Source organism: Acomys minous, assembly GCF_964271855.1.
Source record: "Acomys minous genome assembly, chromosome: 14".
Lineage (NCBI taxonomy): Eukaryota > Metazoa > Chordata > Mammalia > Rodentia > Muridae > Acomys > Acomys minous.
The window spans coordinates 48505111-48522401 of record NC_140496.1 but is presented as its reverse complement, the minus strand read 5'-3'; the positions used below and the strand labels follow the sequence as shown (position 1 = coordinate 48522401).

Below are 17291 nucleotides of genomic sequence, written 5' to 3'. Positions count from 1 at the left end.
CCTCCCAGGTGCTGGGATTAAAAGCATGCGCCACCATCGCCTTCTTTTATGTGGTGCTAAGGATAAAACCCAGGGTGCTGTGCATGTTAAACCAGCACCCTGCCAACTCTCCCAAGCCCAGCCACTCAAAATTTAAACAACTTAAGAAATGAAACCACGTAAGCCTGCAGACTGTAATGAGCACCCAGGGCCCGCACTTTTACCCTATCTTCTACTCCACGTTGCCCTATGGTGGCTAAGCTCAGCAGGGAGTGGGTATCGGTAAACACTGCTCTTCGCAGCTCTTTTAGGACTAATTAGTGGACGTTATTTATAACTGGAATCGAGGAGCTATTTACAATTGGATTTTCTTTTATTTTTCAGTTTGCAGACAGTAGGTTGCATGCCTCCCCCTGTGTCTTCTGCCGTGATTTTAACCAAGGCAGTTGGCGGAAATGAGGTGAGTCTCGGGAACAACCTTATTTAAACACGTGTGCGCTGTGCTTCTGTTTGGTTCAAGACGACGCTTTGGATGTGAGAGAATCATTGTGGAAAACTTACGTGAGCTGTTTAGGGAAGGTGCAGTTGCTTGTGTGTATTAGGTTGACGCTAAAACTGGTAATGAGTGGAACTAGGAGTTCACACGGGAGAGCGGGGGGGGGGGGGGTGAACTGTGACGGTGACTGGTCTCAGTAGGATGCTGGGGGGTGAAGGACCGAGCAGTCCAAAGAAAGGAACCTTTCCTACCAGACGCACAGACTGGAGGCTGGGCCGTTCTGTAGTCCCTAAAATACACATATTAGTTAAATTGCTGAGAAAGATTCAGTATGTTTATTGGCAAATACAGATGATATCAAATAAGAAATGAGACCACATTTCTAGGGTGAGTTCAAAGCAATTACCCAGCTGTGGCAAGAGAATGTGTGGAATTCAGACCCAGCCATGGGCCTGCAGCTGTTGCAGATGCTCCTTCCCTGTGGCCCCTCCCCTTCCACGCAGGCGCTCCTTCCCTGTGGCCCCTCCCCTTCCACGCAGGCGCTCCTTCCCTGTGGCCCCTCCCCTTCCACGCAGGTGCGCCTTCCCTGTGGCCGCCAGGTGAAGCCACGCTGAGGCCCCGCCCCTTCCACGCAGGCGCTCCTTCCCTGTGTCCCCTCCCCTTTCACGCAGGTGCGCCTTCCCTGTGGCCGCCAGGTGAAGCCACGCTGAGGCCCCGCCCCTTCCATGCAGGCGCTCCTTCCCTGTGGCTGCCAGGTGAAGCCACGCTGAGGCCCCGCCCCTTCCACGCAGGCGCTCCTTCCCTGTGGCCGCCAGGTGAAGCCACGCTGAGGCCCCTCCCTGTCCATGCGTTCTTCCTCCATTCTTAAGCACCGTCAAGGAAGTGCTCTTGGGAAAGCTGTAATAGGGCTTCCCACTGCATTTCTAGGATTCTGCTTCCTGTTAGAATCTTTATCCACTTATTGTTTCTAAAAATACTTTACTGAATGCCTGCCATAGTTTTTAAAAAATAGCTTTGTTAAGCTCATTGCATGTGATAAACTATACACATGTCTATCATCTGTCATTTATCAATCATGTATCAGTCATCAGTCTATCATCTATGTACCTACTTATATTCTATTTATCAATCTCCCCTCTATGTATCATTCATCAATTTATCTACCACAGCTATATCTACTCTTTTCTAATTATATATCTATGATCTATGCATCATTTATCTACCTATTGACTTATCTTCTATCAGTCAGTGTTTATTATCTATCATTCATTACTTGTCCATCACCTGTCTGTGTCTCTCTCTATGTCTGGGAAACCATGATGTAAGGTGAAGACAAACATTGTGGTTGCATATTTACTTGCAGTTATGTTTAGCTTCTTGGAGTAGGAATAAAATGGAGTAGGAATGCTAACTTAGGGAGGGTTTTTGTTTTTGTTTCTTTTTATGCCAGGTAGTTTCATTTGCCACACCGTTTGATATATCTAGTCCAGAGCCGGTGGTAATTCAGTTAAAGGCGTTGCGTGTCGCAGTCTTTTGAATGCAGTTCCTTTGCGAGGGTGGCTGCTCTCAGCACAGTGAGCGCCCTCCTTCTCCTGTGTTCAGTTCCTGCTGTGCTAACAGCACCTTCACTGGGTAGTTATGAATAGCAGAGATTTACTCCTCACTTCCTGGGAGGGAGGGAATTCGAGGTTGACAGGTCTGCATCTGGTGAGGCTTATCTTGCTGCCCTACCCCTTGGTGACAGCTAAAGAGGACGAGAACTCGTGAGAAAGAGCAGAATGCCTTTTTATTTAGAATGAATTCGTTCTTGAGGGTGGAGCTCTCATGCTTAAGTACCTCTCATTAGGCTGCACCTCATGCTGTGGTGACTTGCAACCATAAAATTATTTTCATTGTATCATAACTGTAATTTTGCTAGTTACAAATTGAATGTAAATATCTATGCTTCCCTCCTCTGTCTCCCAAGTGTTTAGTATTAAAGGTGTGTGCTATCACCCCCAGCAAGCCTTTGATTTTAGAAGATTTTTTTTCCCCAAGACAGGGTTTCTCTGTATAGCTTTGGCTGTCCTAGACTCCCTTTGTAGACCAGGCTGGCCTCGAACTCACAGCGATCCGCCTGCCTCTGCCTCCCAAGTGCTGGGATTAAAGGCGTGCGCCACCACGCCCAGCTAGAAGATTTTGTCATAGATTGAAAGAGTTACTACATTCCTTTTACTTACAGCTTTTACTTTGGCAACAAGTGATGTCCATGTTGGAGTGTCTTTGAGAACAAGTCTTTCTGGGAGCTAGGGTCTGGGATGCATGGTGGCACCAAAGCTGCCCCGACCCAGTGGCATTGGGATCTTGTCTGCAGACTGAGGGTGAAGCTCAGAGATCATAGAGGGCGAGCTTTAGAAGAAAGTTCATTATACATTCTTATTTATGTAGGAGCTTGAAAGAGGGAGGGAGAGGGCCACAGCGTGTGTGCCGCAGTATGCCTTTGGAGGTCAGAGGACACCTTTGTTTGGGGATCAAAGGTCATTAGGCTAAGACACAAGCACGCCCACTCCTGAGCCATTTCCTTGGCCTGTAATACAGGTGTTTAAAAATACTGTTTAAAAGTATAGTTAATTAACAGTTGAACTTTGTAATGTCTAAGTTTTCAATTGTCTGTATGTAAATGCTGTAAACATGCCTAAGTTCCTTTTCATAACTGCTATTTATTTAATCCAGTATTTTAAGTTCAATTCCTCAGAACTGTAAAATTTTAATATATTGTTGATATAGTCCAACCAATTTTTATGGTGAAAGTGGCACCTGCATGCATGCATATCTGTATATGTATGTCTGTGTGATCTCACACATGCATTTGTACCTTTTTGTTTTTGGTTTTTTTAATTTGGCTTTTTAAGACAGGGTTTCTCTGTGTAGCCTTGGCTGTCCTGGACTCACTTTGTAGATCAGGCTGGCCTCAAATTCACAGAGATCAGCCTGCCTCTTTCTGCCTCCCCAGTGCTGGGATTAAAGGCATGTGATAGTTTTGTTTTGTTTTATTTTGCTTTTTTTTTTGGTTTTTTGAGACAGGGTTTCTCCATGTAACAGCTCTGGCTGTCCTGGAACTCCCTCTGTAGACCAGGCTGGCCTCGAACTCATAAAGATCTGCCTGCCTCTGCCTCCTAAGTGCTGGGATTAAAGGTGTGTGCCAACCACTGCCACCATGATAGTTTATTTTTGAATAATAGAAAAAACAATGAGGCTAATCTCATTGCCAAGTATGAGAAAATAAAACAGTGTACATTTTGTTATAGAGGGGATATATATTAGTTATGTAATATATGTATATATATGTAATTATATAATTGCTGAAAAGCATGTACATTTATTTAGATTTCTGTTTCAAATGTAAGGTTTTGGGATAAGACATTTGCTATTCCCTCCCCCCGAAAAAAAGCCTTTCATAGGCTTTAAATCTATGGCGTTTGCTAAGAGAATCATCATATTCAAATCTAAGTTACTTGGAATTTAAGAGTAACTGCCAAGGGAATTCCTTTTATAGAGAAATTTATTACTTAAGAGATTGGAAAATTAGTGCCTTATGTTTGGAGATTTATTTGTTTTCCACACTGTTGTTGCAAAGAGATTTCCCTGTCACCTGTGCTAATACTTACTCAAAACCGAACACCAGCTCAGGTGGCATTCGTGATGCTTCCTACTTTTGCCTCGTGTTTCTTCTTTTGGAAGCGTAGAACAAGGAAAATTCATCGAAAGGTATTCTGTAAAGTTGTGGAGAGTGTGGCTCACCTGCAGGAAGAGTTTGCAGTGTGGTGTAACTACAGCTTTGAGAGCCTAGTATTAAAAGACATAGGAGAGAAACAGAAGTGAGGATTCTGCCTTCAGATTTCTGAAGGGAAAACAGCAAAGTGAGGAAAAGAAAGAAAGAAAGAAAGAAAGAAAGAAAGAAAGGCAAAACACCAGGAATCCCAGTGGCTAGGAGCTTCCATGTGAGCCGGCCTTGCTCCCCCTTGGCTGTGCCCATGGCTCCTCCTGGTGATGGGAGGCGCAGCGGCCCCGGCTGTAAAGGGCGCTGCTTGTGGCATCTGTTTAGACGTGCTTATCATTCCCCTAAGGTAACTTGTGTGCATCATTTGCATGAGCACTGCAGGGCGAGGAGAGGAGTGACTTGAGTTGTTCTTGCCTCAGTTTACTCCGCCTCTCGGGTTCCAATGTTGCGGGTGAGCCTCGCTGTTTATTCTCTTTCTATTTTCAGGGTATGAAATCCATCTTGTCAGCAAGTGGTATCTAAACTTGCGTACACATTTCCCAGCATGACAACACCCCTGTGCCTATCCCCCGGCGTTAGGAATAGGGCTGGGTGTTTCAGGCTAGCCAAGCAGCCAGTCCACCACAGCTTTTCTCATGTTTCTCCTTTTTACCGCAAGGAGCAAGGAGGAGGATAGGTAAGCCTGTCACAGAGAGAAAGGTCTTTTTCATCTTTTTCGAAGGTCTGCAACAGAAGATGGGTTAATGAGTAAAGGCAGAGCAAACCTGTTTAACTGATGCTTTACCTGGCACAGGAGAGCCTCAGCAGACCGCATTCCTACGACTCTAAAGCAGGAAGTGTATAGTGATGGAGGACATGAACGGACTGAATTGTGACCTGTGTGGTGTGGCATAAGGTCTGTGGGTCAGACTGGCTCTGGTGTCCCTGTGAGAAGCCATTCCTTTGGGCTTCATCCCCAGGTGTGGAGTAGCATGCACCCTCACATGAGGACTTTAGGAAAGGAAGGAGAGGTCAGTGGGCGATCACTGGTTTTATGATCCACTAGCCAGCATGAGGGAGGAGACGAGGCTAGACCTTGTTTCTCCTGCCTCTGTCAGCTCAGTAACTACTGCCAAGGTCGCATCCTGAGGGGGCTGTGTTCTGCCCTTCAGTCGGCTTGCTTTTGAGAGCGTTCAAACTCTCCTGTTAGAAACTACACAATTGTGTGTTTGTGTGTGTGTGTAGAAAGAGTAAAATCATTTTAAAAGGACCTTTCTGGTTAAATGGTTGTTTTCTTGGTGTACAAAAATCCCAAATACACTGAGGTGGGTTGAGTCCTGCTTGGGACCTGGACCGTGCTTGCTGCGTGGAGGCAGTAGGTCTGTTGTCTAGTGTGCTTCTTCTCAAATGCATGCAGAACTGAGACTTTTTGATTATCTAATACTTAGAAGAGAGAGGATTTCATACCCCTTTGATAACAGACACTTGATTTCCAAATACACTTTAAAGAAACATTTTGATTTGGAGGATAAAAATGTGTGTGTCATCAATGGGGCTGGTGTCCAGAACTCTTTAGAGGACATTTAAGAATGTCCCCTGAGTAAAGATCTTTATTACGTGTGGTGAACTCTTGAAGTCACAGGTGAAGGTCATGACTACCTGCGTGTATTTGAAAAAGGTTCTCTGGCTGCTTGGAAAGCAAATGAAGCCCTCATTACCAACTTTAAACATGTAGCTCAGCGCTCTTTGCTAGAGGTGAAAGGTCAAGATCATCACAGCCCAAAAGGAGAGGGAGAGTTCAGTTCCTGGCTTATCAGGGAGGCAGGAAGCACTTCAGGGTTAGTTTGCATTATCAGTGGGGAGTCAGCTTTGCTAATCCAATGCATGAAGGTAGTGTTCATTGAAACATTTATAAAGGCAGTCAGGGCAAACCTGATGCACCCAGGGAGGCCGTGGAGGGGACAGAAATCCGCCTGTCAGTCACTCTCCATCAATTACTCCAGCCCTTGCTTTCTCCTTCCTTCACTGGGGTACCTTTGCTTCCTTCAGTGGGTGGGGAAGAAAAGCCTTGAGTGTTGAGCCTTCTTTACAAGCAGGGAGCGCTTGGCCTCCAGCCTCTGGCACGCACCACAATGGGACATATATTTCCGTTAGATGAAAGGACAGCAGTAGTAGTGGCAGCAAGGGACACCGTTTCTGCTCTTCCCTCCTCACCTTGTGGCTTGGGTTGGATTCTTAGGAGCACCTGAAAAGAGCTGACTGGCTCCAGTGTAAGCTGGTATCAGTGTGGTTGAAATATACTTTCTCAAGGTTTTTATCTACCTCAGATTTTTCTTAGTTAATTCCAATGCCTTTCAGTCTGTCTTCCGTTCTCCATAGTAGGCAGAATTCTCTTCATGGTGTCTGCTCCCCAAGTCCCTGAGAATCCGTTCCGTCCTCTGTGGCTTAGGCCCCCTTCATACGCCCTCTGTGTCCCTGACACCGGTCTCTGAGTTTGTTCATTCACGGTGTTGCTTCGCTTCTTCATGCTTAGCTCTTTCCCACCCCAAGGGTGGAGCGCAAGCTTGTGGCCTGCACCTCTGTGCAGAGCTCTGGTTAGGGTCTTGCTGCTCTTGGGTGTAGAGTGACCGAGCCCAGCTTGAGGCCTTGGCACCTTCCCTCCTTACAGCTGTACCTGAGCTTGGACGCTCCTGCCTTGGAATCCAGCGTGCTTTTCGTTGCTTTGCCTACCTGCTGGCTCCTGTAAGCCCGGGACCCCTCTGACCCCTGCTTTACTCTGTCAAGGAACAGTAGTAATTACATACGCATTTCACAGATGGCCCACCTACCTGGCCCTGACTGGTTTGCGCACAGGAATATTGCAAAGTGTGAGGGATCAGTGAAGGAAGAACTGCATTGTTCCCAGGACAGAGCCTCCTCACAATGAAAGTTTCTTGGTGTCCTCCTTCCTTCTCTTCCAGGGTTCCTTTCTTTCCAGGTCAGGGCTTTCTATGTAGTCTCCCTGTATTTCCCGGAATTTACTCTGTAATCCAGCTGGGGCAATTAATTGTACTTGTGGTCCTGTCTCAGCCTCCTGAGAGCTGAGGTTACAGGGCTGTGCCACCAGGCCCAGCTCTGCTCCTTTCCACTTAGCTTCATTCTTCTAAATTTACTCACCTTTATTCATTAAAAATATATATATGGCGCTTGCTATAGCTTTTTGTATGTATTAAACGGAAGCTCTTGTAAAGCGTTTAATAAGCAATATAAAATGGATAAATATTAAATTATATAAGATGATTAGTGTCTTAAGTAAATTTACAGGATGGCGGCTGTTCAAATACATTTAATAAATTGGATAACTCCCAGTTTATTAGTTAGCATGTTGGCTTCTTCTCAGAGCTTTTATTAGGTTTTTTTTTTTTTTTTGTAACCTTGAATATTTATGTCATCTATCCAAGATAACATCCTCAGGGAACAAATGGGCATGGGGACCCAAATTACTCCGTGGAAGATTGTTTTTGGAATTTTGAACCAGAAGGACCGGGTAAGCGTACAGGCTGTTTTCCTACACTCAAGTCCTAGAAAGCCATCTTGGCGCCGTCCCATAAACAAGCCAAAGCCCCCAGGTGTCCAACTTCCTCCCACCCGTAACCATTTTCTACTAATCTAGTTCTCCTTTGCGTCACAGTATCTGCGTGAAGCGTGGCAAGCAGAGTAGCTTGGGGAGGGCTTGTTGGGCTCAGTGGCCATTTCAACTTCAGGCTTCTTTTCTAAGGTGGGGTCTTGGCTCCATTACTGATTTTGAGGAAATGCTAATCTAAATAACAAAATTTAAACTCTGTCTTCAACCCCACCCCACCCCCCTAGCCACTCCCTTTCCGAGATAGGGTTTCTTTGTGTAACAGCCCTGGCTTTGTAGACCAGGCTGGCCTGGATCTCACAGTCATCCGCCTGCCTCTGCCTCCCTGAGCGCTAGGGTTAAAGGCGTTTGTCACCATGTTCTGCTGAAAATTAATCTTCTAACCAGTCTTGTATGACCGATCTTCATATTTTTTGTCTTATAATAGTTTGATTATCTTTGTCTTTGTTATTGTTTTAACTTTGGGGGGTTTTGAGATTGGGTTTCTTGGTGTAGCCTGGCTGTCCTGGAACTCTCTTTGTAGACCAAGCTGGCCTTGAATGCAGAGATCCACCTGCCTCTGCCTCTTGAGTGCTGGGATTAAAAGGCACCGCCGCCGCCGCCGCCGCCGCCACCAAGTTGAAGTTTGTACTGTTGAAAATAGACTTTTTTTTTTTTTACCCCCAAGTATTTTACTGACTCATAGTATTATGGAAGTATGAAGAAATTCAACTTCAGCGGTCAGCTCTTTCTCCTTTGGCCCCATCCTAGCCAGCTCTGCAGCCTCAGTCATTAATTGTAGATGTTTATACTTCAATTCATTGTCTATATGAATTTATAGGGTTCCTATTTAATTATAGCTGCATCTTTGACATGAAGGGGTTTGGCGTGCGGCTGTGTATTATGACCACAGGAATTGTGGAGTCTTGCTTGATCTTTGCTACAATCTTTTAAACCTACTTGCTTTCTGAAGATACCAAATTGTGTCTGTTAAGTATCTAATGGGAGTACCCAGTAATATGGATGTCATGAGATTTTCAAGATCACTCACGGTCAAGAACACGTGGGTCCAAACTAATGGTCTTGGTGGATGAAGAGGGCTCACTGAGCTGTTTGGTCAAGGGCCAAGGTACTGGATTTGTGTTCTATGTTTAGAATTCAGTGGTTTCTATTTTAAAGTATATCCCACTTGTAGAAGCTGATGTTCCCGAAACACAGGCACTGTGTGTGCTCACTTCCTGCTGTCGCTCATTCCTTTCTTTCCCTCTTGCCTCCTTTCTTTCCTCCCTTGCATGTTGGAGAATATGAAGCTAGTTTACACTCACCTCGTGTTGTGCAGCCCGGCGTGGAGAACAGGGCTTCAGGGGGAGCTGCTGTTTGTCCTGCCTTTGAGTCAGCCGCTTTGACCTCTGCATGGACTTCCACCATTTGTCCACACTGGGGACTCTCAGCTTCCTGTCACTTACAGGCATTCCCTGTGGTGGTGGCCACTTGGAGAACATTGGCCTTTGGAATTTGAGTTCAGCCTCCTTAGCCTGTGGGCTCCTCCACCAGCAACCTCCTCATTTCTAGGCTTTGAGGCCCTGCCCTGCCCACTGAATCTTGACCATTGCTGTCAGGATCAGTCTTGCTTACTTTTTTTCCCCCCCTGAGATAGGGTTTCTCTTGTAGCTCTGGCTGTCTTGAACGCACTTTGTAGACCAGGCTGGGCTCGATTTTAGAGCGATCCACCTGCCTCTGCCTCCCGAGTGCTGGGATTAAAGGCGTGTGCCACCACGCCCAGCAGTCTTGTTTACTTTCACTGTAGAGTTTGTTGTACTCATCCTTAATCAGAAGGTTTTTGTTTTTCTATTAACATAGATGCCAATTGTGAGTTTTCTTTGCATTCCTTAAAGCAGCATAAGAATAGTCATAATAAAAGCAGTAAAGTGAATTCCAAGGCCATGTGTTCTCTCTCCGTCTCTCACAAGGATCTTTTCATGCATTTACTGTGGCAAAACAAAGAAAGGGTCGATCAGACGAGCGGTGGGACTGAATAGTGTCTTAGTCTAGGCATATTTCCTCATTTGTGCAAGTCCATGTTAAAGAGCCTGCCGTGGGAATTGCTCAGTTTGGGATCCAAAGCGTGTCTCATTTACTGATCTATTCAGTATGGGCCTCGAGACAATGCTATTGCAAAGTTCAACCTAATTATACGTATGTTCACTCAGGCACGCATTCTCGGATAGGCCGACATGACAGACTAGTTCTGAAAAAACAAAACAAAACAAAACCAAAACAGTCTAAGAAACTAACTGTATGAGGTAAAGTGTATTTATGTTACAGCCACCAAACATTGTTTAAGCTCATTATTGGTAGCTTAAAAATGTTTCCTGCCCTGTGTCACCCTCCTTATCAAGAGCAGAGGACCGGTGTGCCTTCACTTTCCTTTGCAGTAGGCTCTTTATCAAAAGAGCTCATCACAAACGCTCACTGCAGGACAGGGGAGATTAGTCAGTGGTGAAGGCACTTGCTGACAGCCGAGCTGCAGGCCCATCCCCCCAACCCACGGGGCTGGATTGGAAAACTGAGTCTGCAAGTTATCTTCTGAGTGCCATGTGCAGGTGGTAGCATGTGGGTGTCCACATATATACGCTCTCAGCCACACCGAAGAAGGAGATGCCGTAAGAACTAAAAGTGTTATATCCACAGCGTCGTTGTATAAGGGCATTGCCGGCATGCACTTATTCTTTTTTGAAACTTTTGTTTACAGCTTGTTTGTGGGCCCAGCAGGGGCCTGTCCTGCATGTACAATAAGGCTGCCGCTGTAGCAGCCCTCCCTTGTAGTCACAAGCAAGCTAGTCTGGCTGTGTGACAGCAGGAATCCCTGCGTTCCACAGAACACGCAAGTTAGCCGTTGTGTTTGTCCCTGTTTTACAGGTGAGAAAAATGGACACAAAAAGAGATCAAGAAACATGCTCAGGGTTGTAGAGTGCAAGAGTGGAAGAGCGACGGGCTCTAGCAAGCTCTGTTGAGCTGGACACCCCCAATACGCAAAGCTTGGCTCTTTCATACTCTCACAGAGGCAGAACTTAGTACAAACCTGATTGGTTAGTTGACCTTTAAAATGATTGGTCAATTTTATCCTTGAGGGGGCAAGAGCTCAGCTTGGGACATCACGTGCTGTCAGGTGCTTGGGACAGGTACGAGGGTGTGGTTTTAGAACAGCCCTGAGGCCATCTCGGAAGGTACCGAGTGGCCAGGGTTGAAAAACAACTTTTCTGTCTTTTCAATGTAATATTAAGGCTGTGACTCATTTGCAGTTACACTTTGCCCTATGTCAAACCTGTACAGAAAATCAAGACCCACACTTGGACTGTCTCAGTTACTTATGTCTGTTCTATATTGTCTCCACACAGGCAGCCATAGCCAGGAAGTAGCGCTTTGAGTGGAAGAGAGTGAGAGATTTCCATAGCTGACAAGGCCTTAGAGAAGAATGAGTGAGTGACCTCTCTGGTGTTAGCTGTGCATTTTCAAAGCCACCAGGGGTGGGAGAACTGCACAACTTGAGCTGAGGGATCCTCTGCAGTCTTCTTCCCTGAGTAACTTTGGGTGATGTTAAACCATCTGCTTAAACATCTTCTACGGAAAAAGGATTTGGACATTAGAAAACCAGCAGATTCTCACTCCCCACAGACAAAACAACTCCAAACCAAGCATCTCAGTTAGAATTGCTCTTAGGGTTACTGTGACTAAAAGCAACTGGAGGAGGAAAAGGTTTATTTAAAGGCTGAACCACAATCCATTGAAGGAAGCCGAAGCAGGAACTCGCACTGAGCAGGAACCTGAAGGCAGGCGCTGATGCAGAGGCCATGGTGGGCTGCTACTCACTGCCTTGCTCCTCATGGCCTGCTCAGCTTCCTGCCCAGGGAGCAGCACTACCCACAATGGGCTGGCCTCGCCCCCATCAACCACTAAGAAAATGCGCTTCATGCCTGCCTGCAGCCTGCTTGCAGCCTGCTTGGAGGCATTTTTTTCAGTTGAAATTTCCTCCTCTCAGGTGACTTTTTCCAGCTGTGTCAGGCTGACATAAAAAAACAAAACAAAACAAACAAACAAACAAAAAAACTAGGGAGCACAGCAGGATGCTCTGTGTAGGTCAGGTTTTCCTAGAACTCACTGTGTAGCCTAGGCTCACCCTGAACTAGAGATCATCTTGCCTCTGCCTCCCAAGTTCTGGGACTATAAACCGGTTTCCATGTCTGGCTGGTAAATTTTATTTTTATTTATGTATTTATTTATTTATCTATTATTTATTTATTTATTTTTTGAGAGAGAGAGGGTTTCTCTGTGTATCATTGGCTGTCCTGGAACTCACTCTGTAGACCAGGCTGGCCTCGAACTAGCGATCTGCCCGCCTCTGCCTCCCGAGTACGGGGGTTAAAGGCGTGCGCCACCAATGCCCTGCGTAAATTTTATGTTTTTAAATGAGTGATGAAGTTGATGCTCTTTTTCTTTTTTCTTTTTTCTTTTTTTTTTTTTTTTTTTTTTTTTTTTTTTTTTGGTTTTTTGAGACAGGGTCTCTCTGTGTAGCCTTGGCTGTCCTGGACTCGCTTTGTAGACCAGGCTGGCCTCGAACTCACAGTGATCCACCAGCCTCTGCCTCCCGAGTGCTGGGATTAAAGGCGTGCACCACCACTGCCCGGCTGATGCTCTTTTTCTTATTTAGAAAGAAACCTTTAGTTTTATGGAAGCTAAGATTCAATTTAAGGTGATATATATATGTGTGTGCGTGTGTGTGCGTGTGTGTGTGTGTGTGTGTGTGAGAGAGAGAGAGAATATACTTTTTAAGGTTACTTAACGTGATAATATATTTTACATACTGTGCATATTTTACAGAATGCTCTTCAGCCTTTTCATTTCCCCAACAGTCGTGTTAATTATCATATGTGCCTGGTATTATAGTATGTTGATTTTGTAGATAGTGGTGAGGAACCCTGTTTGAAGTCTCACAGCTGGGAAGTCCTGACCTGTGCAGGACACTCCGACCCATTAGACAGCATCTCATCCAAAATTAAGAAGACTCCACCAACTGAGTGCTCGCACTGACAGCAGCCAGTTATGTTGACTGCGAGTGGATGAGCCTGGTCAATAAGAGGTGGCCTGGGCCTTCAGAGCTCACAGGAGTTGAGTCAGGCCCAGTGTGGATGAGGCTTCCTCTGTGGGGTCAGGATAGCAGACTTTCTGGAAGATTTTAGAGGGTGGGTCTGGTGGAAAGAGGGAGCTCAGACAGTGAGCGTGGAGACTGGGTGCTGGAATAGTCCCACCTCTGTGAGAGCTGGAGACACTAGCCAAGGAGGAAACGACTGTCGTCCAGCAGCTGATCGCTTGAAAAGGTGCTTCTGTGTGTTACCACTTTGTGGTGCCCCATAGGCAAAAGTCGGATGGGTGGTGAGTGACACGGGCTACCCGTGTGTCCTGCGTCAAGCTGCTGCAGTAGATCTCTTACCTACCAGTTGTAATCGTGAGTTTGTTTGTTTTCTATTCCTGCTCTAGCTTTCAAATGCGACCCAGAGAGAACTGGGCGGATATTTGTATATTCCTACTCAACTCTGTTAACTTCCCAGCCATTACCCTTCCTCTAGTCTGGCGCTGGCCACCTCTGCTCCATTCTTGTCCCCTGGGGACTCCTCCAAGGTGTTATCTCCCCTCCTCACACTCACACCTAGGGCCCCCCAGACCTGCAAGGAAGCCCCACTAGTCGTAGGCTCTTCAGGCTCTATTAACCACCCGGAGATAATCGGGGAGATTCCTCAGTAGCAATGACAATACCAGAGCCTGTTAGCAGTCACCTCCCCAGGGTTCCGCAGTTAGCAATTGATTATAGACACATACCTGAATACCGCGTGAATGGAGGTCCCCTGCAGACCTTCCCAATGCTGCCACCCTCACTTTGTGCTCCTCCAAGACATAGGACTAATTTTGTTGCTGCTTCATAACTGTAATTTTGATACTGTTATGAATTGTAGTGTGTTTTCCAATGGTCCTAGGTGACCCCATGAAAGGATCATTTGGCCCCAAAGGGGTTGCAACCCACAGATTGAGAATGGCTGGGCTAGTGGGAGAGATGGGGGGGACAGACAGACTAGTCTCAGGAACTCTGCTCCCTACAGGACAAGAAGCTGAAAACAAAGCGGAAGGTTCCTTCGGAAGCCACTGTCCTGTGTTTATTTTGGTTTCAGATCCACACTCTGTCAGGAAGCAATCCTACCCAAACATTTCCTACTTTATCAGCTGTGATAAGTGGCACTGGAAGCTCTAGTAAGACATCACATGTTTTGTTTTTCTTTAGTGATTGTTTAAATAAAGAGAAAAAATGAAGTGCACTGTTCGAAACCCTGTTACTGTGTGTCTACCTCCTTCATGAGTTTATTACATTCATTAGGTGATATGAAATCTTTCCTGCCCCTGCCGAGTGTGTATAGGCTGTATAATACAGTCTTGTCAATGATTGATTTAACGTTGTGAACACATGTTGCAAATTACAAAACATCGTTACGTTATTGCCATCACTATTAGAAGACTGGCTAATAAAGTAATAGTGATTGGGGAGTCTATGGGACGGAGTTAATTGGCGATAAATTAATCATTGCTCTCTATGCGGCTTATCTGAGTGACCTGCACTTTCTAATTGAATATTGCATTGTCTTATTGACTGGTGTGTTATTACCTCAAAGGTTAGGAATTCAGTGTACTGTTTTTCCTGTTGGTGAAGAAAAATCATGTTTTTTTATTTTTTATTATTTTTTCTTTATGAGGATAAGCTGAGGAAAATTTCCTGTTCTCTCTCTTTGACTAAGTTGACTCACATGATTGTTTTCATTTCATAGATGTGAGAATTAACACACATTTACCTGATTTTTATTTTATATGTATGTGTGTGTGCTTGAATGTGCATGCAGGAGATGCCATGTGGGGGGAGGGGAGGTAGAACAGGGAGTTGGGTTCCTCAGAACTGGGGTCACAGGCAGCTGTGGGCGCCCCTGCCCCTATGAGATGGCAGGTGCTTCTGACTCCCTTCCCACCTCTCCAGCCCTGGGGCCTTCACTTCTTAGTTCTGTATTTTCTTTTTAAAATATATTTATTTATTTATGTATTTATTTTTAGTTCTATATTTTCTTTTTAAAAAAATATTTTATTTAATTTTTTAAATGTATGTGCATTGTTGTGAGGGTGTCAGATCTTAGAGTTACAGACAGTTGTGAGCTGCCATGTGGGTGCTGGGAATTGAACCCAGTCCTTTGGAAGAGCAAGCAGTGCTCTTAACTACTGAGCCATCACTCCAGTCCTCTAGTTCTGTATTTTCAAAACGTACTTTAAGCCAGGAATGGTCGCTTCCAATTGGAGTCCTAGTACTTTGGGAGTCAGGCAGTGTGATCATTATGAGTGCCTGGTCGTTCTGCACTGTAGAGCAAAACTGTCTGGGGGAGGGGGAGGGAGGGGGGGGAGAAGTACCTCTGTCTTCTGAATTGCTTCCTCTTCCTTTCCACCCTTGGCTCTTCTTCTCTATTCTGGTGGCTTGAAATTTTTATCTTATTTTATCCATGATACGCATGCTTGTGTGTGTGCCTCGCCTGCGTAGGCGCACATTACCATGCTAGACTCAGATCGTCAAAGTCTATTCCTGGGAGCCCAATTGAGAGTCAGAGTCCAGAGTCGATGCAAAAGCAAAGGAATTTTGTTGAGCTGATGCACCAGGGCCCATCAAGCTCAGAAGAGTTGGGGGACCCCGTTCTGCAAAAGCCGAGGCTTTAAATACCCTTTGCAGAAGCAGAACTCAGCAATAATGGTTAGTTAATGACTGATAGGCAAATAAAAGTGGCCTTTTGGAGGTTTGGGGGCAGTTGATTCTGGCAGATGTTTGAGGTAAGATATGTGGATGTGACCTTTACTCAGAAGCCAGTAAGTTCCGAGCAGGGTGAGGTAAAGACAGTAAATTCCAAGCTGGCAGGGTGAGGTGGGGGGCCCTTGAGGCTAACAATGTTAACTTGTCCTGTTTGTTCCTGCTATCAGCCTCTGATGCTATTGTTAAGGTAGCTGAGCCTCAGGCACCTGGAGTCTTACACTGTCTCATGCTAATGGATTCTGGGTAATGTGGGTGAGGGGCTGTGGGGTGTAGTAATGGAAATTTTTTTGAACTTGACTTATTTGGCTACTTTAAGTAGCAAGCATATAAGTAACATGGCTGAGCCACAGCTAATTTAAGCTAACTTGGATTTTTCAACCACAGTGCTTATGTGGAGGTCAGGGGTCAACTTTCAAGAGTCAGTCAGTTCTCTCTCTCTGATGTGGGTTTTGGGTCAGATCCTCAGGCTTTGCATGGCTTTGTGCACCGAGCTGTCTTCCTGGCCCTTTAGCCTTTTCATTTTCTCCACTAGTGGAGCTAGACTTTCTTTAGAAGGGCTCTGCATGGCTCACTCTTGGCACCTCTGTTGTTAGCAGCATTCTTGTTGTCACTGCCGTCTCTTCCTCCATTTTCAAAGCAAAATGAGTGAGGTGTCCCCGGGAATTCCCAAGTCCCAGTCCTAGACTTGCACGCCCTCCCCCTTCCCTCCCCCAGCCAGGGTTTCTCTGTGTAGCCCTGGCTGTGCTGGAATTCACTCTGTAGACCAGGCTGGCCTCCAACTCAGAGATCCTCCTGCCTCTGCTACCCGAGTGCTGGGATTAAAGGCGTGCACTATTTCAGTATAATGAGGAACTTCTGATACAGTGTTTTCAAGAAGCTGCCATGGGGGCTGGAGAGATGGCTCAGAGGTTAAGAACACTGTCTGCTCTTCCAAAGGTCCTGAGTTCAATTCCCAGCAACCACATGGTGGCTCACAACCATCTGTAATGTGGTATGGCGCCCTCTTCTGGTGTGCATTATCATATACATAAATAAATACATCTTTAAAAAAAAAAAAGGAAGCTGCCATGGTTGGGTAGCCTATTGGAGCTGTGGTATTCTCTGAAGGCTCTCTAGGAGATACTGTACAGTGGGTGTTCCCAGGGTCCACCTGGATGTCCCTTAGCATGTTACTACCCAGTACTAGCCTTCTAGGAAACCTGCTGGCTATCATACTCTGCTTTGCTGTGAGCACAGGGTCTGCTCCAAAGCTCACTGCTGTCATCTTGTCCCAGTTAGGACTTTCACAACGTTCTGTTAGGCGAGCACCGTGTTTTGATGGAACGCTGTGACAGTCTCTCAAAATGAATCAGCAGAGATTGATTTGTGTGCTGCAGGGAAATGGATGGTCAGCCAAGGGAACTGGAGCTGTGACAACTCACAGATGTCAGGGGGCTGGGAAGCCGGCTGCATGGTTAGTGCTGGTGAGGACAGGAGTTCAGATCCCGCCCCCAGCAAGGTTGGCCAGCCAGGCTGGACCAATTGGTGAGGGACCTGGCGTCAGTGGTAAGGTGGAAGGTGATAAGAAGGCACCCACTGGAGACTGTTGACT

At 45.9% G+C, this 17291-nt stretch overlaps 1 protein-coding gene across 7 annotated transcripts in view; it reads left to right on the top strand.

Moving 5' to 3' along the window:
* Positions 1-17291, top strand: part of SLC10A7 (solute carrier family 10 member 7) — a 229376-nt gene that overhangs the window by 25216 nt on the left and 186869 nt on the right. For all 7 annotated transcript variants that reach the window (XM_084757534.1, XM_084757533.1, XM_084757535.1 and 4 more), the window contains exon 4: positions 364-439. In XM_084757534.1, the coding sequence (XP_084613660.1) occupies positions 364-439 (76 nt within the window). The remainder of the gene's footprint in view (positions 1-363; positions 440-17291) is intronic.